The sequence below is a fragment of the Stegostoma tigrinum genome, chromosome 21 (genome assembly GCF_030684315.1).
Source record: "Stegostoma tigrinum isolate sSteTig4 chromosome 21, sSteTig4.hap1, whole genome shotgun sequence".
In the NCBI taxonomy this organism is placed as follows: Eukaryota; Metazoa; Chordata; class Chondrichthyes; order Orectolobiformes; family Stegostomatidae; genus Stegostoma; species Stegostoma tigrinum.
Window position 1 is genome coordinate 22,608,112 of NC_081374.1, and position 25,019 is coordinate 22,633,130.

The following is a 25,019-nucleotide window of genomic DNA, read 5'->3' on the forward strand; positions in this document are numbered from 1 at the left end:
CTGACTGTTGATGACTTCCTCACCACACTAGTCCTTCTATGCTCTCCTATTGTCTCCTCCTCTTCTCTGACAAATTAACCCCAGTCACTGTTGTAATCCCCTCCACATCACAGCATTCTGACTCTAATCTCCTTAGTAAGTTCCATAGCCTTCCTGCACAGAAGTGTTGGATAACAAGGTGTAGAATTGGATTAACACAGCAGGCCAAGCAGCATCGGAGGAGCAGAAAGGCTGACGTTTCGGGCCTAGACCCTTCTTCAGAAATTTCTGAAGAAGGGTCTAGGCCCGTAACATCAGCCTTCCTGCTCCTCCGATGCTGCCTGGCCTGTTGTGTTCATCCAACTCTACACCTTGTAATCTCAGATTCTCCAGCATCTGCAGTTCCTACTATCTCTGCACAGAAGTATTCTCTGGTTACCCCAACGCCTTGGTTTTTAGAGGACAGACGCCCAGATCGACTATAGTCGACTCCCTTGAGAGACTTGAGAATACCCCAAATGATTCTCAAATGGCGAATGACAAGATCACCGACTGATATCTGTACAGCTGTCCTGATTAGACTGCATTGAATCCACAGAACTGACAGTCACCCACTCTCCAGGCTGCAGAGTTATTGACTCCATAATGCTTACTAATTACACCCATGATGTTAGATTGATATCAAAGGCTGCCCTTGACTTACTGTTTGGTGACCCCCTGACTGAAGGGTGTCTCCTTGGGCTTGACTGAGGTCAACTCTACTCAGGTATATCCATTTGTTTGCAGCACTTACTGTCCAATGTATGTAAGTAGTAGACACATAGTGACATAAGCACTGTGCCATACAGAAATATATCAATTTCCTTGATGTATGACTGACAAGTATTCAAAGTGCCTGGCTTTGTGTCTGTGTTAAACTGCAAGATAAAAAAGGAATGCTTGATCCTTTCAGGGGAAAACTGTAAAAAGGAAAAGCAAGTCAAAGCATTCCGATTGACACAAAGTGAATGAGTGCTGAGATATTTAGCAAGGAGCAGTCCTGTAATTAAATCCGGTCCAGTCATGAGCTGTGTGTCTGTTCAATTGCACAGAATGTCCTTGCAGCAGCTCCATAATGTGCCACACAGACATGCAGAACTGTCCCTTAAGCAGATTGGAGAAGTGATACTATGATGAGCTGGTGTTGGCGCATGTTGGATGGCATGATCTGTGGATGTGGGTGTATGCAGTCACTGGCAATGCAGCGTGCCTTGAGATTCTGGGACTGGATGTCCAGAGCAGCAAATGGCGAGCTGGAGTTGCTAGGTGCCTGCTCAGACCTCCATACCAGGAATTCTTTGTGTCCTGTTACTTTCTGGTGGGTGGTTGAGTGACATTAATGAGGTGAGATTAGATAATAATGACAATGACAATGAGAAATTATCACAGTCAATAGACTTCTTGCCACTCACTCATGAAAAACTCAAAGTCATGTCCTGGACTACTGGTCTCAGTATCAAGAAGGGTCATATTGGTTATCTCCTCTACATTTCCCATTACTTTCCTACAGCCACATTGCTCTAAGGCTGGGAAGATTCCACACGTCATTATTAAAGCTCCAGATCAATTGGCATCAATATCTCTTGTAAATGGTGTCATGCTTTCCAAGCTCAATCCACAGGAACATAGAACATAACAACGGCCCTCGATGTTGTGCCGACCTGTCATACCAATCTGAAGCCCATCTAACCTACACTATTCCATGTATGTCCATATGCTTGTCCAATGATGACTTAAATGTACTTAAAAGTTGGCGAATCTACTACCGTTGCAAGATAGTATCCAGCATGCAAAATATAAGAATCAGGAAGCAAGGCAGAGTAGTTAGCATCATGTAGTTGGCTAAGTTCTACCAGGGGTAGTGGATAGATTAGATTACTTTGTATTGCACTTTGGACATAAAGGTACCAGTTACAAGATTTAATGTGAGCTGGTGTGAGAATTGAATGTTATTTGCTGCATGACTCATAGAATGTTTAATGAAAAATAGGTAAACATGCAGGAATAATAAGCCTCGAGTTAGAAATCTAGATAGAAAAGAAAATGATGCTGTATAAGACAACTGTGGTCACTCAAAGTTTGAAATGTCAGAAGAACAGAGGATTGTAATAAAAGTCTGCAAAGTGGGGAAGCGAGCTACATGACTGTTATACACACACACACACATACACACACACACACACACACACACACACACACACACACACACACACACACTATATTGATGAATACATTAAGAGGGTGCTAATCTTTTAAGTTAATTCTTGCCTTACATAATAAAAAGCACAGGATATTTTAGGAATTTGATCGGTTCTTTCAAAAGGATCCGATGCAAAGTTTGTGGACTCATTTTGTGAACCCTGGTATTGTACTGATATGCTAATCAATGAATATTATTAATCAGATTACATGTGTGTAATAAAAATAATGTGAATGATCTTAAATTGAAAACAAATGGATCTTTTAATAAATGAAGACTCAATTTTACTATTTTTATTATTTCACAGGATGTTGACATCATTGACAAGGGCAGCATTTCCAGCAGATCCCCTTAATTATTCAGGAAATGTGAAGTCTTTTGAATTGTTGCAGTTGACACAGTGGAGGCGCTGTCTCCATACTGCTTAGGTAAAGGGCTCCAGTACTTTTACTCAGCAATGACGATAGAACAGTGATGTAGTTCCATGTTAGCACAGCAATTTATGGCAGTGCATATTGTTGCTGTTTTAGGCAGTGAATATTTGAGAACAAGAGACAGAGAAGCAGGTTTATGTAAAATGGCACATTGAGCCTGGTCTGCCACTCTTGTCTGATATAGCTGGACTTATACCGTCCTTCTACTTTCCCACCTATCCCCATTTGACTTGATTTTCTTTTACTGCCAAGAAATCTAATGATCTCTGTTCTTGAAAACATTCATTGACCTAGAACCTACAGCTCTCTTCCTCCCTTCATCATGGCAATTGGAGCAGATGATGCGGCTGTACATTGCAATCCGATGAGGGTAAACCACAGCAGCAACATCAACAGAAGTGGCACCAGCAGGAATAAAGTGCACCCCAATTGCCTTCTCCTTAACCATATAACCCTCTACAGGCAAAAGGGACAGATACAGATCCACCTCCAAATGACACCTCAGTATATAGTATACCTGCACCTTTACATCAGGGGGGCTTCAGGTCTTCAAATGGGTCATTGATAATATCTCTAGCCTTCTAGAACAGGAGCATCACAGTTTACATGCATTGTCATGGACTAAGGCAAGGACAACACTTGTGGAGGGTGACTGTGAGGCATGATTATGAGATATTAGTAAGGTGAAGGGTGAGGGTGAGTGATGGCTGTTTATTCAGGGATGTGAGGAGCCTGGAGATAGACAGAATAATGATTGTAACTGCATAGCATGTTGTTTTGAGGAGAATTATGTGGGAGAATGCTGGAAAAGTCAGAGTGCAGTGGTTGCGACCAGAAGCTTTTCACTACTCACCTTTCCCATCCTCTTCAGTTCTTGCATCCTCTTTGTGTTCTGTCTCCACTTTGTCATGATCACAATTCTTCTACTGGCATTTGCAGCTACTTCTGTTCCCACCAATTGATGGAAAAGTAGTCAACTTCTTCCTCTCCTTCGGATACAGCAGCTCACTGAAGTTAGTTTAATCTCAAAGCAGAGCCTCCAGATAAGAGTGAGACTTGAGGCCCTTTCCCAGGTCACCTTTCCATTACTTTGGCTGCAGCAATCTCTGAAGTCAATACGGAGTTGAGAGTTGGTTCTGGTCAAAGCCGTGGTCCCTTCAATTCAAAGTCCTTCCTTTGACAGATTCAACATGCGATTTAATCTACCTGTTCTAATTGACCAAGGAGCTAAGAAGTGGGATAGTAATCAAGAGCTCAATTAAAGGTCCAAGACAAAACCCACTGGCCATTTCAATGAATTCCCATCTGCTTGCAGTCCCATGATTTCAATAAAAATTAAGTATTGAAAATTTCACTCATACTTTTTGACTTTTGTTTTCTTTCTTGAATGATGGGATTACATATGCTACTTCTTAGAGCATGGTGACTATTCTAGAATCAAAGTAGTTCTGAATGATAAAACCAATGTATCCTTATCTCTGCAGCCATTCCTGGGATGTCAGCTATCAGATCCAGTCAATTTGTTGTCTTCTTGCCCCAACAAATTCATCCAGCATTTTTAATGTGCAGATTTATTTTTGAAAAGTGATGGAGATGTAACCCAGAAATACATAAAATTCACAGTACAGAAATTAAATAATTCATGGTACCTGCTACCTAAGATTTTCTCACTGATGAGAAATTAATGTAAATTGCCTGTTTAATTTCTTTCCCTTAATAGCCAAGATTGACAGCAGACGTTTACCATTAACAAAGACACCCATTATTACCGTACCAGACATCTCACCAGGAAAGCCCAGATGACTTACAAATATTAGATATTCACGAACCTCCCTATCCCAGCAACCATTCCAGTATAAACAATTCATGTCAGTATAGGTAAGGCGAAGAATCTGTCAGATTATAAAATGGCCCTCAAGGTCAATTCTCCAGAAATGAACAATTAATATCAATTTCTAACTAAGAGAAAACCTCTGGTTATTTTACTGAAAGTTGCATTTTAATTATTCAGCAAATGAATATATCACTGAGGTACATTTAATTCATTTCTTTCTCAAAAGTAAAACAACTAAGCAAAAGCAATGTGAATCTAAAAACATTGTGACGAGCACCATCACTGAGTCATTGTAGCTCTGGGAGAAATAACCAAGTTAATTTATTAGACTTCGAACATTTTCTTTCAGGAAGATATTAAGCCTGTGAATATGCATGTTATGGAACAATTTTTTTTATTGTTTGTTCATGACATATGAACATCAGCATTTGCTGCCTCCATTGCCCTTGTGAGCTACTTCTGGAATCTCAATAGTCCATGTAGTGTTGGTGCTCTCATGCAGCTATTAGGAAGAATGTGAAGGGACAGTGGCAAAATCCAAAATCAAGATGTTGTGTGGCTTGAAATGGAGCTTACAGGCAGTATGTTTCTATCATTGTAACCCTTAAGCACAGGTATTTATAAGTGGCTGCCTCCAATCCAAGGAATAGGGAACAAAATTCTGTTGTGTTCGACCTTTTAAATGTCATAGAATCTGCATATTTCTCAGATTTCCTAATAAGTCAAGCCCTTCATTCTTCATCTACAACTCCCTTAAGTATTTGGGTTTGACTATGATTTATAGTTTGTGTGAAATCAAGTCTAAAGCTTAAACTCTACAGATTTTAAGATTCTTTTGTGAACAGTTAATCTTTGTGCTCATGAAGGAGCGCCAAGTACCGTTTGAATAAAAAATTCAATCACACAAAGAAATACTAGGCTTGAACACATCACAATCAATCTGTTACACGAACTGGACCAGAATCAAGGTATGATAAAGAGTTGTGGTGTATCACAAAATCACAAGGCTGTATCCTTATTTTATATGATGAATTTAGAACATAATTGTTTCAAACATACAAAAACACAAGCATTGACAAGGCATCATCAGGGACTGATGTTCCAGACCTCATTTGGAATCCCTGAAAAAAAGTACAAGACCAAGTGAAGTAGTATAAACGGAATCATAGAATAGTTACAACACAGGAGGAAGCCATTCAGCTTCTTGTAAATGAAGAATTCACTTAGTCCATTCCCTTCTTTCATTCACCCTGCATTTTTTTCTGTTATGATAATTATTAGATTCTCTTTTGAAATATGTCCACTGTACTCAAGCAGTGAATTCTGAAATCTCCTTCCCATTCTGATTCTAAAGTGATTTTATACTGCATATAACACTGTCCAAAGGAAACCTACAGCAACAATTGCATTTATATTGAAAGTTAATGAAGAAAGCATGAGAAAGCAGTTCTCAGGCATGCTACCAGAAATTTTAAAAAATCTGCAGAGAATCAAACGAGGAGCTATAGAAACTACAGCAAAAGCTTAGCCAGAGGGCTTTAAATTTTTTTTTGAAAAAGCAAGTAGAGTATCTGGTATAAAAAAAATCCCACAGTTTATGGGCTTGGCAGCTGAAGACACAGCCAACGATGAAGAGGCTTAACAAATGGGGGATGTACAGAAGATCAGAGATGGAGGAACACAGACATCCAACAGCATAACAGAACTTGAGGAGGTTATGGAGAAAGACAAGGATGAAACCACAAATGAATTTGAAGAAAAGATTGAGAATCTTTAATTGATGATATTTCTGAATGAGGAACTGCCGGTAATCAGCAAGGACAGAAATGAAGGGTGAACAGAACCTTTTACAAGTTTTTATGCAGTTTTTGGACAGGCTTAAAGTTACTGAGGATGAAAGATGGAGACTGGCCAAGGCAGCATTTGATTCATTGAGACTAGAAGTAACAACATCGTGGATGTGGGGTTCAGCAGCTGATGGTCTGATGCAGGAATAGAAATGGACCATTTTCGGTAGACAGTTCTGTAGATATTTCCTGTTCAAAGCAGGATTAGTTTCGTTGGTCATTGTAATGGTTTAAGTAGACATCAGATTCACTTGAGAAGTGATGGAGGTGGAGGTGTTTTGGTGAAAGAGACAATCAGCTGCTCAGCTGAGGGCCACATAGGAATATCACAGACACAAGGGAAATAATATGTAATGGGTTTGCAAGCCAGAGAATTTTAATGGATCACAGCTTCACGTTCAGCCAACAATGAACTGTAGCAAAGCTATCCTTTGAAAACATGTGAGGCTGGATGAACACACCAGCCTCACATTTTATTATCTTGGAATCTCCAGCATCTGCAGTTCCCATTATCTTTGAAAACATGTGTTTGGAGAAGAACAGTTTTAGAAGCTGCAAGAGAAAAAGTACATAGATTCCAAAAATCTCCATCAGTGGTGATCGGGACATCCATTTATGGATGAAAATGACATTGCCCTAATATCATATCATGCTGCTGCTGGTATGATAATCATGCAGACTGACCTTATTTGCATAGGTGCAGAGGTAAAACAGCCAAGAGCTGACTGCAGAATTGATGTTGCTGCCTGGCATTCCAACACGATGAACAAGTCACCTTTGATGAGCAGAAGACTCAAAAGGTATTTGCATTTTTCTTATCTTTGTGGGAAGTAAATTAGAGTTTCTAGAATGATACTAGGCTCATAATAGAAGTCACCGTTCTCAGACTCAGAAAAGAAAAATGGCTGGACTACAACAGAATGACCTTCAAAACAATCTTTAATTAGACAGATTGATTTTCAATTATTTCTCCCTCAACTGAAATCTTGGCCAAATTTTCGATAAAAATGAGAATAAAGAATAAAATATGAACCCAATCCATACTGGATGTTAATATTGCTTTGTCTTGTGAATTTTATTCTGGTTTCTCTCTATATGAGCCTATTTCTTAAACTATAAAATCAATTTTGCAGGCACTTGGTATTTTAATGAAACTTGGCTTTAATTGAAGGTTAATTGGACTTTTTTGTCAAGAGACTGTGAATAGCTTTCATGGGAAAATTAGTAGGCATTCAGTAAAGGCTAGATTCTTGTTCTACATCTGCGATATCTGAATTAGAGCTGAACACGTCTTTTTTTTCTGAGCTCTTTCTGATGCCTTGTTGAGTAACTTGTTAGGTGGTGATGGTGGGAGAGAACATCCTTTTATTTGAAGATGGGTTCTATTGAAATTTGATTGGCGATTCTGTGGAATCGGATTTTCGAAATCAGAATGTCACGCTTGCCACATTATGCAATTTTAATGTTAACAATTGAAAATGCCAACATTTGTCTCTTCTAGGTGAGTCTGGCCTACATTTTGGGTTCCAAAATTCAGTCAATCAGGGCTCATTTGCAGTGAAACTCCCTCCTGCACTTCTCAAGTGAATCTGATGTCTACTTAAACCATTACAATGACCAACAAAACTAATCCTGCATTGAATAGCAGGAAATAAATCAGGCATTGAAATTATACAGCATAATTAACTGATAATAGCATTTGTCCAATATTGAAAGGCAATTTTAATATCTCACATTCTAGAAGCTAAGTATTGACTCTTATCTGTAGTTGATATCGAAGAGTAGACATCAAATACAAAGTTTTAATATTTTATACACTGTATGTATAATTTACTGGTGCATATTACCCTGATTTCCACATGCTTTAAGTTTTCTAACCAGCCTCTTCTGGTGACTTCATCAAAAACCTTTTGAAAGCCTCATTATTTTACGTCCATTGAGGATTGCTTAGATACATGATAGCATACCTGAGCCAGGCCTACATTGAAACCCCATATCTCAGATGTGTCATAACATGGCCAAACAGGTTGATAAAATCAAAATAAATACTATATCCATTTGATCTCCTTTATCAATTTCATGTGTAACATCTCCATAAAACTCCAACAAGCTCATCAACCATGACTTCTTATTCACAAATCCATGCTGACTATATCTAGTTTGATCATCATTATCGAAGTATTATTTATCACAACTTAGGCTCTAGCATTTTCTCTACTTCAGATACAAATGAAACGGATATGCAGTTTCCTGTTTTCTCTTTAGGTTCTTGCCAATGTCCTGGCAAGATGGGTCCTCTGCTTCTTATGTTCTTTATCTCCTCTTTTTGTCCCCCTCTGCCCTCCCTTCTGTCAGCCTCAGCCACTCGGCCACCTGGCCCTGGCCTCTGAAGCAGGATCAAAGGTCGGCAGAAACTCTGGTGGCTGAAACGTGGACACTAGCAACCAGAGGCCCAGCATGGCGGCAGTCAGTGGTCAGGCCACTGCAGGCATCCTGCGCTGGTTTGCTACAGATAGCCTTTGAAGGGAGACTGAGGTTTGTCTTTTAAACTCAGCTTCTCATTTTTCTGGCCAATGATTATACAGTGTATAGCTGTAACATTACTATTTTTTGTTTCATTTCTCTATTCTGTAACTAAGTGATACTGTAAATGGCAACTTATAAACTTTCCACAGTACTCATTTGAGTATGTGACAATGAAGCTAATGCCATTTAATTGAAAAGTGGGATGACATTTGTTACCTTCCAACTTGCAGGAATCATTTTAGAACTGATAGAATTTTGGAACATTACCAGTTCATCTACATCACCTCGTTGACAACTCTGGGATGAAGAATATCAGGTCCTGGTGATATATCATCCTGCAGCCCCATTATTTTCTCCAGCGCAAACTTCTCATTAATATTAATTTCCTTCAAATCCTCATTCTCCCTAGTCACTAGGATCTCTACTTCTGAGAGATTCTTGTACTTTTCTCAGTGAAAAGAAACAAAGTAATCATTTAGTTTCCCTGTCGCTTCTTTATTGTCTACTACAAGTTTTTCTTGCTCTGGCAGTAACAGCCACACATTCATTTCAGCTAAACATTTACTTTCTTCATATCTGTGGAAGTTTTCACAGTTCATTTTTATGTTTTGTGTGAAATTGCATTCTGATTCTACTCTTCCTTTGCTTGCTAGTCTCTTTGTTTTCTTCGCGATATGCTTAAAACCTGCTAATCATCAGATTTTTTGCTATTTCTGGGAACCTTGTAGGCCTTTTTTTTAAACCTATACAGTTCAAAACCTCCTTTGTTAGCCAAGGTTGACTGACCTCTTGAGATTTTCTAGCTTGAAGGAATGTATAATGACTATAATTCATGTAATACTCATTTAAAGTTGTCCATTGCTTACATACAGTCACACCTTTGATGTATAAATCAATTCAGCTAATTTGTGTGTCACGGTTTCATAATTTCCCTTATTCAAATTGAATGCCCTTGCTTCAGACTTAACTACCTCACTTTCAAACATTGTGTAAAATTCACTCATTTCTAAAAGTTCTCATTGCAGTAGGGTTATTAATTAGCCTTTTGACTGTTTTAGCACTAGGTCTAAAACAGCATGTCCTCCAGCTGGCTCCTCAAAACAAGATGTGTTCCTTTCAAAAAGCAGAATTGTGCGAGGCAGGGTGGGATCATGTTCGCTGCCTTGAAAACTCAACCTTTGAGAAACTGGCCAAGCTCATGGAGGTTGTGTGCAGCAACACTTATAATGGCTCAGCACTTTGACGTGAACTGAACAGTTGTAACATTCTGTAGCTTAAACAACTAGATGGTGCTGATGACACAAACATGCATGGAGTGAATGCCAGTTGTGCCCTACCTGCTGGTCCTCTCTAGTAATTCAGTGCACTATCCCATGGCTAAGCAGTTACTAAGGAGGATGAGGATGTCACCTTGCATGGTGTGCTATCACTACAATTGTTTTTCATCATATAATCAAAAGCAATTGAATAATCAAGTATTATAGCCAAATTACAATAATTTGTTGAGTACAGTGTTGAGAAATTAAGATGATGAAATGGTAAATATTGTGTTACCTACACCTTTCAGTCAAAGAACTAATTCCACATTTCAAAACATATGCATAGTTGTGTTACATAGAATCTTACTTAGTATGGACTTATTGCCAGTAAATAATACAGTAATCCTTAATGTGATCCTGACTTTGATTACATTTTTGGATGTAGGTATAATGAAATGTGAAGTGTTTCCAAGAATGATTTGCATTAGAATTCAATTCACACTGAATATGATCTGCTAGATTAACAGGAATAAACCGGGACTTACATTAACAATAGCTTCTTTAGTCTGTGCCATGTCTGAGATAACTCCATCTGTTATAATGAGCAGAACAAAGTACTGTGAGCCATCTTGTACTGCTGTTGCATATCTGTAGAAACCAGACAAAAGTTGAGATTAGAAAATGACACCAATAATTAGAACACAGTGCTGGTTAAAAAAAATTAAGTATCTGACAACTTTGGATGGATCGCATAACGCAAGCTATTGACTGTTCCAGGGGTAACAAAAAAGAAGCACACAGTGAAATATATTATTTATCTCTACACAAAATAAGTGTGTACTTCAGGCAAATGATTCGTTCTTTTGGACCTCAAAAGGTGAGATCCTGACTGAATCAATATATAATGAATCCCTCATAATTTGACATTATACACAGTAATTTCACTGCTGTAAACAGTTTACTTGGAATTTATATTTTTAAAAAATGCTGCATCACTTATTTAAAGAAGAATTCCATATTTAGGAAATTCCTCTCCTGTCTAATTTGCCTCCATGTTGCTCATCACTCAAATATGCTTATCTCCTCTCCAACGTCTCCCAATGGTTATGTAGTAGTATTTTCACAATGCAGTCGCTTCTGCTATAAAGCGTGTTCAGGAAGCACAAATTGGTTGGGGGAATGCTATTTCTATAAAGCAAACTTGTGTTGGCTATAATACGTTTCTATCGGCACGTAGAGTATACATCCTCATCACGTGAATGTTTTGCATGCATGGTCCTGAGCATGCTCAATGTTAGTCCTGAAAGAGTCCCCCCACCAGCATCACATGATCATTTCACAGGCTTTATTTTTAGAAAGTATTGCAGGAAAAATTTGGATTTCAAGATTCTCTTCATCCTGGATAATGCACCAAGCCATCTTCTCACCATTGGTGAGCTTTCTGAAAACATCAAAGTGCTATCTCTACCCCCAAACACTGCCTGTCTCCTTCAATTTAAACACATTTAAAAGGCTGAATGCAGCCACGGAGCAGGGTAAGGCCAGTATCCTTCAATTTTGGAAAATCTTTAACATCAAGAATGCAATTGACATTATTGTGGAGGCCTGGGGTGATGTCAGTAAGGACTGCTTCCATGCAGTTTGGCAGAAGCTTCCCCTAGGATTTTTTCAAGATTTTACAGACTTTGATCTGTCAGAGCAGCTCCCAAGAATCAAAGAACATTGTGTTGATCTTGCAAAGCAGTTAGATTTGAAAAAGGAGAGTGAGGATGTTGAAGGGCTGCTCGAGTCCCACTGAAAAGACCTCTTTTCTATAACGCAGTGCTGTGCAGGAACAAAACTATTGTGTGTTACAGCAGAACCAACTGTGCTGATTAACAACAATTTATCACTGAGGGGCAAGTGGAAGCTGGACATGAAGAAGAAATCCAGGATGTAGCACCACAAGCGCTTTCCATTTCTATTTTGTCTTCTATCCTGTGGGAAATTGAAAAGCAGTTGCAGCTCTTAGAGGACAATAATTACAATGCAGAACGGAGCAGGGTAGCACTTTGTGGAGTAAGGTCTTATTTGGCACTCTATGAACAGCTTCTACATGAAAGAAGCGAAAATTGTATGTATTTTTTTAAGCCAAACCCCAAGAAACAGTTAGAAGTCATGAGCCACAGCCATCCACTTCTGGATTAACTATTTTTCATACTAATGCTGCAACCACAACTACACCTGAAGTGATAATAATGATGGCCCTCAGCCTCTGCATTAACAACACAGCAACAACAAAACCTCCTTCCCCTTCAAGTCACTTTGACATTTTTTCCAAGATGTTAAATTTACTTTTATTTCATTATTAGATATGAATTATACATCTATTTAAACTGTGCTATCTTTAGGATTTTGAGTGGTTTTGAGGGATTTTGGTGGTCTGCCCCAACCCTGCTTTTCCTATAGGCCCTGTTTTTCTATAGGGGGATTTTCTATAATGCAGTGCTGTGCAGGAACAAAACTATTGTGTGTTATAGCAGAACCAACTGTGCTAAGTGAGGAGAAAGAAAGAAAGAAGGGATTTTCTTGGTTAAAAAAATACTGGTTTCTGCTCATCGTTGGAAAGGAACTAATTTTAATTCACAAGGGAGAACAGGATACCTATAGTTTCCAATTACATATTTTGATTGTCAATTTGACAAAGTTGTAACTCCACATTTGATAAGGTAATTGTAAGAATTCAGAGCAGATACATTCTAAAACTGTCAGGGAGAAATAGTGCAAGACATGAAGGTGTTCTGAAGCCCAGAGGTATTTACAATAAGTAACATAAGGGACAGAAGAGTGACTGGCAGAAGCAAATAGATCATTGATTTGCAGTTGCTGTAAGAGTCAAATTCACTGGGATTTCAGTATTTTTGTTGATCTTTTAGATTCTCATTGTCCAATTCCATCCTTTCTTTCTGTGCAAGTCTGAGGTTGTGCATACAAGAAGCATTAAAAGAATAAGAATAAGGAGAATTAAGTGGAAAGAAAAGGAAACAGAAATAGTGAAGACTCTGCAAAGAATTTAAGCAAAAATATGGCACATGTCATGATTCAGGCTAAGACAGATTGTTCAATACCATCTGCTGACTTCTCGGGATCACAGCATAAAAGACAGTCAAGCAGGATTGACTGTAAAAGTTCCAGCATGTTTCTGAAAGGTAAAATGGAGGAACAGTGGGGTCGCAAATATCAATGTTTCATTAGAGGGGCAGAGAAAGAAGACAGCAGATTTGTTTGGTCCATTGTTGAGGTTGTGGGAAACAGGAGCAGAATAAAAGCACAGGACTGAGCAACCCACCCTCTGTGGAGTAGAAAACTAAGAAGGCAAATACAGCAAAAACTGCAGAACGTGGAAAAACCAGGGTCAGAAATTACAACAAAGGGAACAGAATGCAGAGAAGAGAGTCGTAATGCTGAAAAGATATATACATTGTGCAACAAAAGGGTGTAGTTGGGATGTTAGCGAGAGAGAGGGAGACAGAAAGAATGCCGAGAGGTCTGCAATGAGTTTACATACATTTCTAATTTCATAATGGAGGTGCTGGGAGGCCAAGAGAAGAGTGATAAATATAGAGAAGTGGCAGGGAGGAACCCTGCAGTGAAAAAGGTGCTACGTACACTCTTGAGTTGGGATGTCTGCACAGCTGAGAGGTCTAGAAAAGGTCAGTGTAGCATGAGACCAGCCAAGGAAGACCGTATCAACAAATGTAGGCATGTTCAAGACAGATTGCAACAACTAAACAGGTCACAAATGTCTACACAGAATAGGGGAAGTTGTACATGGTTTCATATAGGTCTATAATTAAGGGATCAGGCACACTGAATTATACATATTACTGAAGTGTAAAAAGTTGTGTGACAAAATTCTCCAGTTGGGCATTTAGACTGCAACAAAAGCTTGCTGGAAAATAATCTTGAACTAATTCCTCATGAAGTTATTACTCAATGACATTACTACCATCTATTTCTTGACCTGTTGGTGATAATGTATATTAACAGTCGATACAGTAATAAGTGCATGAACTTGCTGATCTATTGAGTAGGTGTTAAGGTCCCTATCCCAGGTGACTGAACAAATCATTTCAAGAGAAGATTTGTAGCTTAGGTTGGGGTTCCAGATGTGAGTTTGCTCGCTGAGCTGGAAGGTTAGTTTTCAGACGTTTCGTCACCATTTTTTGATTTGAGAAAATATACTTTATTCATAAGATGTACAAAATAAAACATATTTACACACCAACCCAGTCATGCAAGCCGCTCCGGGTTACCCAGGGGGTACATACACCAACTAAAGGAAAAAAACAAACAAAGAAGGAAAAACAAACAAAGCGAAGAAAACACCCCGGCAGTCGTCACCCCGCACAGTCCCAGTTGGCCCCCTGACCAGTTGGGGAAGGCGCCAGCTGGGCCCAGGTATCAGATAGGGCCCTTTTTTCTATTCTGGACGAGGGGTTTCATACCGTGGTCTTTCCCCACCGCGCCTTGGCGGCGACTGCCCCAAGCTTTAGTGCGTCCCTCAGCACGTAGCCCTGGACCTTGGAGTGCGCCAGTCTGCAACACTCGGTCGGGGTCAGTTCTTAGAGCTGGCGGGCAGACCAAAGAGCGTCTTTCACCGCATTGATGGTCCTCCAGGTGCAGTTGATGTTGGTCTCGGTGTGCATCCCCGGAAACAGCCCGTAGAGCACGGAGTCCCGCGTCACGGAGCTGCTCGGGACGAACCTCGACAAATACCACTGCATCCCCCTCCAGACCTCCTGCGCAAAGGCACACTCCAGAAGGAGGTGATCGACAGTCCCGTCCCCGCCTGCAGCCACCTCGAGGGCAGCGTGCGGTGGCGCAGAGATTCCGGGCATGCATAAAGGATCTCACTGGCAGAACCCCTCTCACCGCCAGCCAAGCAAAGTCCTTGTGCTTGTTTGAAAGTTCTGGTGATGAGGCATTCTGCCAAACGACTTTGGCAGTCTGCGTGGGGAACCACACGACGGGATCCACCCTCTCCTTTTCCCAAAGGGTGCCGAGGATACTACGTGCCGACCAGTGCCTGATGGCCTTGTGGTCAAAGGTATTTCCTTTCAAAAATTTCTCCACGAAGGACAGGTGGTACGGAACGGTCCAACTACTCGGAGCGTTCCGCGGCAACGAGGCCAGGCCCATCCTTCGCAACACCGGGGACAGGTAGAACCTCAGTAAGTAGTGACACTTGGTGTTTGCGTACTGAGGATCTACGCACAGCTTGATGCAGCCACACACAAAGGTAGCCGTCAGGGCGAGGGTGGCGTTCGGTATGCCCTTTCCCCCATTTTCCAGGTCTTTGTACATGGTATCCCTGCGGACCCGGTCCATCCTCGACCCCCAAATGAAGTGGAAGATGGCCCGGGCGACTGCAGTGGCGCAGGTCCAGGGAATAGGCCAGGCCTGCGCCACATACAACAGTACTGAAAGCCCCTCGCACCTGACAACCAGGTTCTTACCCGCGATGGAGAGGGACCGGAGCGTCCACCTGCCCAGCTTCTGCTTCAATTTGGTGATACGTTCCTCCCAAGTCTTAGTGCACGCCCCAGCTCCACCAAACCAAACACCCAGCACCTTCAGGTAGTCTGTCCTGATAGTGAAGGGGATGAAGGAGCGGTTGTCCCAGTTCCCGAAGAACATGCGATAATGGGAACTGCAGATGCTGGAGAATCCAAGATCAAAAAACGTGAGGCTGGATGAACACAGCAGGCCAAGCAGCATACCAGTCCAACCTGTCTCTGCCTCCCTAACCTGTTCTTCCTCTCACCCATCCCTTCCTCCCACCCCAAGCCGCACCCCCATCTCCTCATCCCACCTCCTTGACCTGTCCGTCTTCCCTGGACTGACCTATCCCCTCCCTACCTCCCCACCTATACTCTCTCCACCTATCTTCTTTTCTCTCCATCTTCGGTCTGCCTCCCCCTCTCTCCCTATTTATTCCAGAACCCTCACCCCATCCCCCTCTCTGATGAAGCGTCTAGGCCCGAAACGTTAGCTTTTGTGCTCCTGAGATGCTGCTTGGCCTGCTGTGTTCATCCAGCCTCACATTTTATGATCCCAAAGAACATGACCTCGCTCTTACCCCGATTGACTTTGGCACCCGAGGCCAGTTCAAACTGGCCGCAGATGTCCAATAGTCTACTCACTGACCGATGATCGGTGCAGAAGACAGCGACATCGTCCATGTACAGGGAGGTCTTGACCTGAAGGCCTCCGCTGCCTGGGATAGTCACGCCCTTCAGGCTCACGTCCTTCCTAATGGATGCGGCGAAGGGCTCCACACAGCACACGAACAAGGCAGGAGAGAGCGGGCAGCCCTGCCTGACTCCAGATCTAACAGGAAAACTGTCTGATTCCCACCCGTTGATCGAGACTGCGCTAACGATGTTGGCGTAGAGCAGCCAGATCCAATTGCGGATGCCCTCCCCGAACCCCAATTTGGAGAGGACGTCCCTCATGTAAGCATGAGAGACCCTGTCGAAGGCCTTCTCCTGGTCCATGCTGACGAGGCAGGTGTCCACCTGCCTGTCCTGTACGTAGGCGATCGTATCCCTGATGAGCGCGAGGCTCTCCGCAATCTTCCTGCCCGGCACAGCACAGGTTTGGTCAGGGTGAATCACCGACTCCAGGACAGACCTGACCCGGTTGGCTGTGACCTTGGCCAGGGTTTTGTAGTCCACATTCAATAGTGAAATGGGACGCCAATTCTTAATTTCTTCCCTCTCCCCCTTCCTCTTGTAAATGAGGGTGATGATGCCCTTCCTCATGGACTTGCACATTTCCCCTGCCCGAAGCGCACTATCGTACACCTCCAGCAGGTCCTAGCCGACCAGGTCCCACAGAGCGGAATACAGCTCAACCGGTAAGCCGTCGCTTCCGGGAGTCCTATTCCTCTCCAAGGACTTGAGGGCTCTGCTCAGCTCGTCCAGGGATATCGGCCGGTCCAGCCACTCCCTCGTGCCGTCGTCTAAGACCTCCGTAATAGATGACGGGAATGACTCGGAGGCCGTGCTGTCCGTGGGCTTTGTGTCGTACAGTCCGGCATAGAAGGATCTGCTGATCCTCAAAATGTCGGGCCGAGTCGACGCCGGTGGACCTGACCGAGAACACCCGTGACACAAACAGGAAGTCTATCCTTGAGCGGATAGACCCGTCTGGCCGCGACCAGGTGTACCTCCGCTGCGCTCCGTCTGCAGGGGTGCTGAAGACGTCGAGCTGCTTGGTGTCCTTCACCCTGCCCATCAGGAATCTGGACGTGACGTCCAGTTGACTCCCCCCACGCCGGATCTTCAACTGCATCATCGATGCAGATGGAAGTCTCCGCCTAGGATGACCGGCCTGGACGTAGCCAGCAGGGGTGGAAGCCGCTGCAAGACGGCCAACCGCTCATTCCGTACCGCTGGGGCGTACACATTGATCAGCCTCAGGGGAGCGTTGCTGTAGGTGATGTCAGCCACTGGGAGGCGCCCCCCCACCACCACCTGAACTTGAGAGATGGTGAAATCGCGCCCCCGCAGCAGAATAGCCAGGTCCGAGGAACGACAGTCGTTACCCCCCGACCAGATCGAAGGCCCACAGGTCCAGGCACCGGACCATTTCCCATACCTGCCGAGGTGCGGTATCCCGCACTCCTGCAGAAACAGGAGGTCCGCCTTGATGGTGGTCAGGTAGGCCAACGTGGACACACATCTTGTGGTGGACTTGACACTGCGCACATTAATGCTCGCAACTCATACCCCCATTGTGGGCAGTGACTGCAGTACCCTCCCCAAGTCCAAGTTCCAGCCCCTCCATCTGTCCCTTCATGCCCATTTCCCGGGCTAACTGCTGGACGCTCTCCGGGCTGAGAAAACCATCGGTGCTGCCTTCCGGGTGGCATCCCCCCGTCAGGGGTGCGGAGGCAGGAGGGTCCGGCTCTGGGTCAGGCTGGGTACGTGCTGTTTCCTCCTTCCTGCCTGGAAGTTCCGGGGGGCCCTCCAGTGCCCCAGCGGCACTTGACTGGGTGTCGGAGGGAGCCTCAGGACACCTCCCGTCACCTGGAAGCGGGGTGCTGCTTTCCTTCTCCCTCGAGATCTTTAACTTCTGCTTCGGGTGGGCCCTCTCCAAATCCCCCTCGTCAGAGGAGCTCTTATAGCCCCCCTGTAGCTGCCTCTTCCCGCCTGATAGTTGCGGTTCCTGGGCCCGTCGATGCACCTTCCTCCTCGCTTTCCGGACCGTCGTCCACTCCCCTGGGTCGCCTGTCACCGCCACCATCGACTCCGGGTTGTCGGGGGGGAGCGGAGCCTGCAGGGGCGCTTTGCTGGCCTCGGGCCCATCCTGCGGGGCTGGGCCCCCCTGCACGATCTGGCCCTCCTGCACATTAGTGGGGTCCTTGCTGGGTCCTGGTGCCTTTCTCTCCTCCGGGGGGGCTGGCCCCGAATTGCCCCTGCCGGCGACCTGGGCATAGGTGGTCCCCTGCTGCGGGCATGCCCTATAGAGGTGGCCCGCTTCCCCGCAAAGATTGCAGCTTTTCTCTTGTGGACAATCCTTTGCAAGGTGTCCGTCCTCCCTGCAGTTCCTGCAGATGGTGGCTTTGCAGTCGGCCGCCACGTGACCTGACCTACCACAGGCATGGCAGACTTTAGGTTGCCCTGCGTAGGTCAGGTAGCCCTTGCTCCCGCCGATCGCGAAGCTGGATGGTGGGTGTATGACATTCCCGTCCGCGCCCATCCTCAGCGTCACCTTGACCTGCCTCTTACTGGTCCAGATGCCAAAGGGGTCCATGATGTCAGTTAGGTCCCCTTCCACCTTCACGTACCTTCCAAGGAAGGTCAGGACATCAACTGCTGGCACATACGGCTTGTACATGTTTACAGTCACCATACGGCTCCTCTGCGCTGGCATCACAAACAGCGGGACAGCGGTCAATACAGAGAGGGGGCCCTCACCTCCTTTCTCCTTGAAAACCTCCAGGAAGCACTCGCAAAGCTTGGCACTCCTGAAGGTCATATCGTAAAAACCTCCTCCGGGGAAATCCTGCAGGCAGTAAATGTCCGCAGCAGCGAACCCACAACAGTCCAACAGGACCCTCTTCACGAAGAAGGTGCGGTCCACAGGTGCACCTTCATCCACCTTCTTTACGGAAACACGGATGGTGTTCCGGACTCCCTGACCTGGGGCACGAGCGCTTGCCGCAGCCATCGTTGCAGGTTGGCTACTCCCCTGAACCAGCGTTAAGCCAAAGCCAGCATTAAGATCCACTGCTTGCAAGGGTGCACAGCCAACCCGACGTCCTCCTTTCATCTCCAAGACAGCACTCTCCTCCTCTCGGTCCACAAGAGAGTGGGTCTTTATTTTGTTCCAGATGTAAGCTGGTTCACTGAGCTTGAAGGTTTGTTCCCAGATGTTTTGTCACCATTCTAGGTAACATCAACAGTGAGCCTCCGACGAAGCGCTGGTGTTATGTCCCGCTTTCTACTTATCTGTTTAGGTTTCCTTGGGTTGGTGATGTCATTTCCTGCAGTGGTGATGCCATTTCCTGTTCTTTTTCTCAGAGGGTGGTAGATTGGCTCCAAATCAATGTGTTTGTTGATAGAGTTCCGGTTGGAATGCCATGCTTCTAGGAATTCTCGTGCGTGTCTCTGTTTGGCTTGTCCTAGGATGGATGTGTTGTCCCAATCAAAGTGGTATCCTTCCTCATCTGTATGTAAGGATACGAGTGATAGTGGGTCATGTCTTTTTGTGGCTAGTTGATGTTCATGTATCCTGGTGGCTAGCTTTCTGCCTGTTTGACCAATGTAGTGTTTGTCACAGTTATTGCAAGGTATTTTGTACATGATGTTCATGAGATACGCACGAGAATTCCTAGAAGCATGGCATTCCCACCGGAACTCCATCAACAAACACATTGATTTCGAACCCATCTACCACCCTCTGAGAAAAAGAACAGGAAATGACATCACCAATACAGAAAATGACATCACCAACCCAAGGAAACCTAAACAGATAAATAGAAAGCAGGACATAACATCAGTGCTTCACCTGAGGCTCACTGATGATGTTACCGAGAATGGTGACGAAATGTCTGAAAACGAACCTTCTAGCTCAGCGAGCAAACTCACATCCAAATCATTTCAAGTATCATCGCATTACTTTGAAGGATGTCTTTCCCTTGAAAAATGACTTTGCTTTCACAAAGCATATTAGATGAAAGGCAAGTGGAAACATATATTCAATTCTTCTTGGATAGTCTCAAAAACCTGTCGCTAGAGTTTTAAACAGTCAAATTTGGAAAGTATCTTTGAAAATTTTTAAATGGATTCAAATAATGTACAGATTGTTATGATTACCAGGCTGACGAAAAGCCTTGTCTTAGGTGCAACACAGAAATGAACATGTTGAGAATATCTAGTGGAATAGGACTGAATAAAGCACCAACTGTCTATCCCAGCAAGTTCACATGTTCTTTTTGCAAAGACTATGCACAGAGAAATATAAGACTAATCTGTATGGAACACTAAGAAAACCAGGGCCACTCAGACTTCTGGAGATGAATCATCTGGCCAAGCGACTTTAATAATGGAGTTAAAATCAAGACTATCATTATACCTATGTAGGGCATCATTAACTTACCCAGCCCATCACCCTCCCCTCCACCTGCCTGACCAAAGCAGCCAAGATTTCAGTAGTATCCAGGTACACAGTACTCATTCATTTACTTTCGTATACATTGGGATGCAAAATGCAATATTAATAGTTGTACCCTTGAAATTCTACAAGTCTTCAAAGTCCGCTCATACCAGAGACGAGGGCAAGGCTTCTGATTGGCAGCCTCCATTATTAAGTTGATAAGACAACTGTCTGACACACAGCTGAGAAAAGAGTGAAAAGCTAGACTTTTGGCTTTCCTGTCTTATTGAAACATTAGTCACAATGGAATTCAGAAATTGCTAGTCTGTTGGTGAATTTAGTCAGGTAACAGGCATAGCATGGGTTTTTTTTTATAAAATGAGGACTTATATTCATTTGTGAAAATTTCACGAAGAAGTGTACTTCGTGCTTTCATATGCTGGTGTGACATAAAATGGTTGTTGGTTTAAAATCTCAGTGTGTACACAACTAGCAACTTCCTAGGGATTACCATTGACTAGAAACTGAACTAGATTAGTCATATTATGATCTGTCTCCAACAGCAGATAAGTGGCTAGGAATTCCAGGTCAGATAAGTTACCTCCTGACTCCCCAAAAGCCTGTTCACTATCTACAAGGCAAAAGTCAGGAGGGTGGTGGAGTATCCACTGCCTCGCTAAATCCAGCAGCTCTCAAGAAGCATAACACTATTCAGGACAAAGCGGTTTACTACACTGGCACCCTATCGAGCAACTTAAACATCCACTGCTTCCATTAGTAATGCACGTACTGTATACAAAACACACCGCAGCAACTCAGTAATGTTTCTTCCAGACCCAGAACTTATACCACCTAGATGCACAAGATGGGCAGATGTATGGGAACAGCACCATTAACTTGCTCACCAAGCCACAGAACATCCTACAACTACAACAAACTTGGTTTTAACCAACACCTTATCAACCAGACCTCTTGATGAACTGGCAAAAATTATATGCCTCATTTACTGAGATCTACTGCGACGTCCAAGTATTTATGGTGTCAACTGGAATGTCAAACCTGCAGGAGCAAGCTGAGAAAACAAGGATGGCCAACATCAGTGCAATGATGCTGTGGCTTTAAGTGGTAAGTTTTGTCCTGATTTCTTTGAGAAAGATTGGGGTACAGGTTTTGAGTAGTCTATGAGAAGATAAAGAATTTGTGAGGTCTTAGGGTTCTTTTTAAAAGTTGGAGTAATAGGGGCAGCGTGGGTGGGTGATTTTGGGCTCTCAGGTCCAGGTTTTTGGTCAGCTTATGACAGTTGTTGCTGGAGTTTCGGCAGGTTTGGAAGGCAGGCTGCTAAACACGCTCTCTCTCAGGAGTTGCTGTATGTATCTCGTTCTATTTGATAGTTACGGGATGTTGCTTTACTGGAACAGTTACAATTTAGTGGTAAAATAATCTATTATTCTGTGAATTGTTACAATAGAGTTTAAATTATTCCAAGTTTTTTCTTTCCATTAGTGTATTTTAACTACAGTTTTGAATGAATTGTGTTTTGCTTAAATTGACCAGTCTGACTGATCTATTTGCATCTGGAACACAGCACCTCACATTTAACTTTGAAATAAGAAAAAGTTGGGGATTAGCCTGCCTCTTAATTTAACATTACTGACACCACCAAGGCAGTGGAGAAGGCCTTAACCGAGTAGCAGGAAATGGAGGTAATGACTCAGAAAACTAATGAAGTCTACGAGGCCAAGGAGCAAAATGACCAGACCAGGTTAGCGCAGTTTCTGGATGACGAAGTGGTGAAGGAGATGGTAGCCGCAGGCGCACTGACTGGCAGTACCAGAGGGAAGTCTCAATCATGGAGGAGAGATGGCCATGCCACTGGGGTAGTAGGGGAGTGGGGGTTTGCTGCTCAAAACCAAGTGAATACGGTGCATGCAAGCCTTTTGGTGCTACACTTAGTTTGCATGTGTCTATGGGTCGAGGCAGGAGGCGGGGGTGGGGTGGGGTTGCATTGGCTGAACTGATTAATTTCATCTCTGACCAGCTTGAGGTTTGCCTGGCTGAGTACACAGGTATGGAGGGGTCTCTGTATCTTACACACACGCATGTGCACAAGCACATGCACAAACGTGAAAACGCTGCTTTTACATTCACTTTAGGAGCCATGTTGATGTTTTTATATAGATTTTTTTGAGGGACATAGCTGTCTCAAAGCTTTGCTTAGTCAGGATTAACTGCAGTTATGCATACCTCTTGATTATCCAGAATATTTGATTTACCCATACAATCTTAGTCCTATAGGTACCAGTTAATAAAACGCTTGCCGCATATTGATACCTGTTTGCTGTCACTTAGTTAGAATCCTGAGGCTCCTTTCCTTATACAGTGTAGTTATACCTGAACTACAACAATTTGAAAATGTGGTGGCTCAATATTTCTCCTCAAGAACATTGAGGGTCAGGCAACAAATGATGGGCCAAAAACAGAAGTTGCTGGAAAAGTTCAGCAAGTCTGGCAGTATCTGTGATGAGAAAAATCAGAGTTAATGTTTCAGGTCCAGTGACCCTTCCTCAGAATGCTGAGTTCTGAGGAAGGGTCACTGGATCCAAAACATTAACTCTGATTTTCTCTTCACAGATGCTGCCAGACCTGCTGAGCTTTTCCAGCAACTTCTGTTTTTGTTCCTGATTTACAGCATCTGCAGTTCTTCCAGCTTTAACAAACATTGGGCCTTGCTCCTGACACCCATACCCAAAGAATAAAAGAAAGGATCTGTTTTACTGCAGCATTTTTTTTCAGTACCTCCTTTAAAAGATATGAGAAATGTATATATGGGTAATGGAAAGATTATTATAGTCGCGTCTTACTGTTATTGTCCTGAGGATATATTGCAATATACGTGGATATTGGGCAATACAAGAGTATAAATTATAAGGGAGCAACAAGATGCTAACTCAAGGAAATATATAATGTCGGTTCAACATTTGTAATGGCGGTATTACTGTTTTATGACAAAATAACAACTGGAAATTCACCCTTTTTTCCACGTTTTTAAGACTGTGAAAACATTAAAACATTTTCACCAGGCCAAATGCAGAAAACAATTTGCATGACTCTTCATACAAGTAACAGTCACTACCTCATACTGAAAGGTATGTCAAGCATTCTGATGCTTTCAGTAGAAAAAAGACATCTAGACAGATTACATATGCACTTTATAACACTGCTAAATAAAACTCAAACTAAACATGTTGCGTAAAGGACATTTTTGAGATGTTTGGAGGCAGAAATAGTTGCTGTAGAAATAATGGAAAGGGTGTTGTCTCAGCCCATACAATATTTCAATTGCTCTGGATTAAATATTTTTGATTTTATCCAACTATCCAATAATACAATGCCAGAAGATATGTCCATGATTTTTTGAAGTTTGAATTTCAGTGCTAAATGGATTTTTTTCTGAGGCAGATTAATATTAAAGTATAAAACATTTTCTGGTGGGTGATTAACCAGCAATTAAGATTCTTTGGCAATACCCTGCAGCTTCTGTACATAATGTAATTACATCTGAAGAAGCCAACTCAGCAGCGGACCAGTTTGGAGAGGTATTCTATGTGGAAATCAGAGTCTGTCACTGTCTAGAACTTGTGATTGATCAAGCTCTTAATTGTCACTTTTTAAACCATTCCTGGATATGAATAACTGGCTAAGATTTGGGATTTGAGAATAACTCTTTTTTTTAATTTAATGCCCAATAAGGTAATATTCAAAATGGATCTATTGGTATGCACAGGCACTCTCTCTAGAGAGCACACAGCCACATCAGATCAGCAAAATTAGCTCACACTGGTTACAGACCAATGGATACTGTCATTGTGACCATATCCTGATTGTTTAATGCAGAAGATCTCACAACAGATTTTTCAAACTTGCAATTTGAAATATCTGGGACATAAGCATGGACCAATTTAAGTGTATCACAAGTTGCCTTAAAAGTCCGATGTAATTTTCAGGGCTGAGGCTTTTGAAAAGCTTTTTGGGATTGATAAAGGTACAGGACAGTTAGAGCTATTGTCATTAAATGCTTATAAAAAATTTTAAGTCTCAGATCCCAGTATATTTGTACTTGCCACATCCAAATATGAGAAAATTTATTAATTTGCATGTAAATTACTTGGGTGGTATTTCTTTCAGGTATCAGTTTGCATTAGTCAGTTTTTCTTCATAAATGCATATTAATTTGTATTTGGAAGGGAATTACAT

At 43.0% G+C, this 25,019-nt stretch overlaps 1 protein-coding gene across 5 annotated transcripts in view; it reads right to left on the reverse strand.

The window, feature by feature from the left end:
* The window catches only part of LOC125463008 (copine-8-like), a 636,730-nt gene that overhangs the window by 64,327 nt on the left and 547,384 nt on the right, over positions 1-25,019 (reverse strand). For all 5 annotated transcript variants that reach the window (XM_048553605.2, XM_048553606.2, XM_048553607.2 and 2 more), the window contains one exon: positions 10,664-10,766. In XM_048553605.2, coding sequence (XP_048409562.2) covers positions 10,664-10,766 — 103 coding nt within the window. The remainder of the gene's footprint in view (positions 1-10,663; positions 10,767-25,019) is intronic.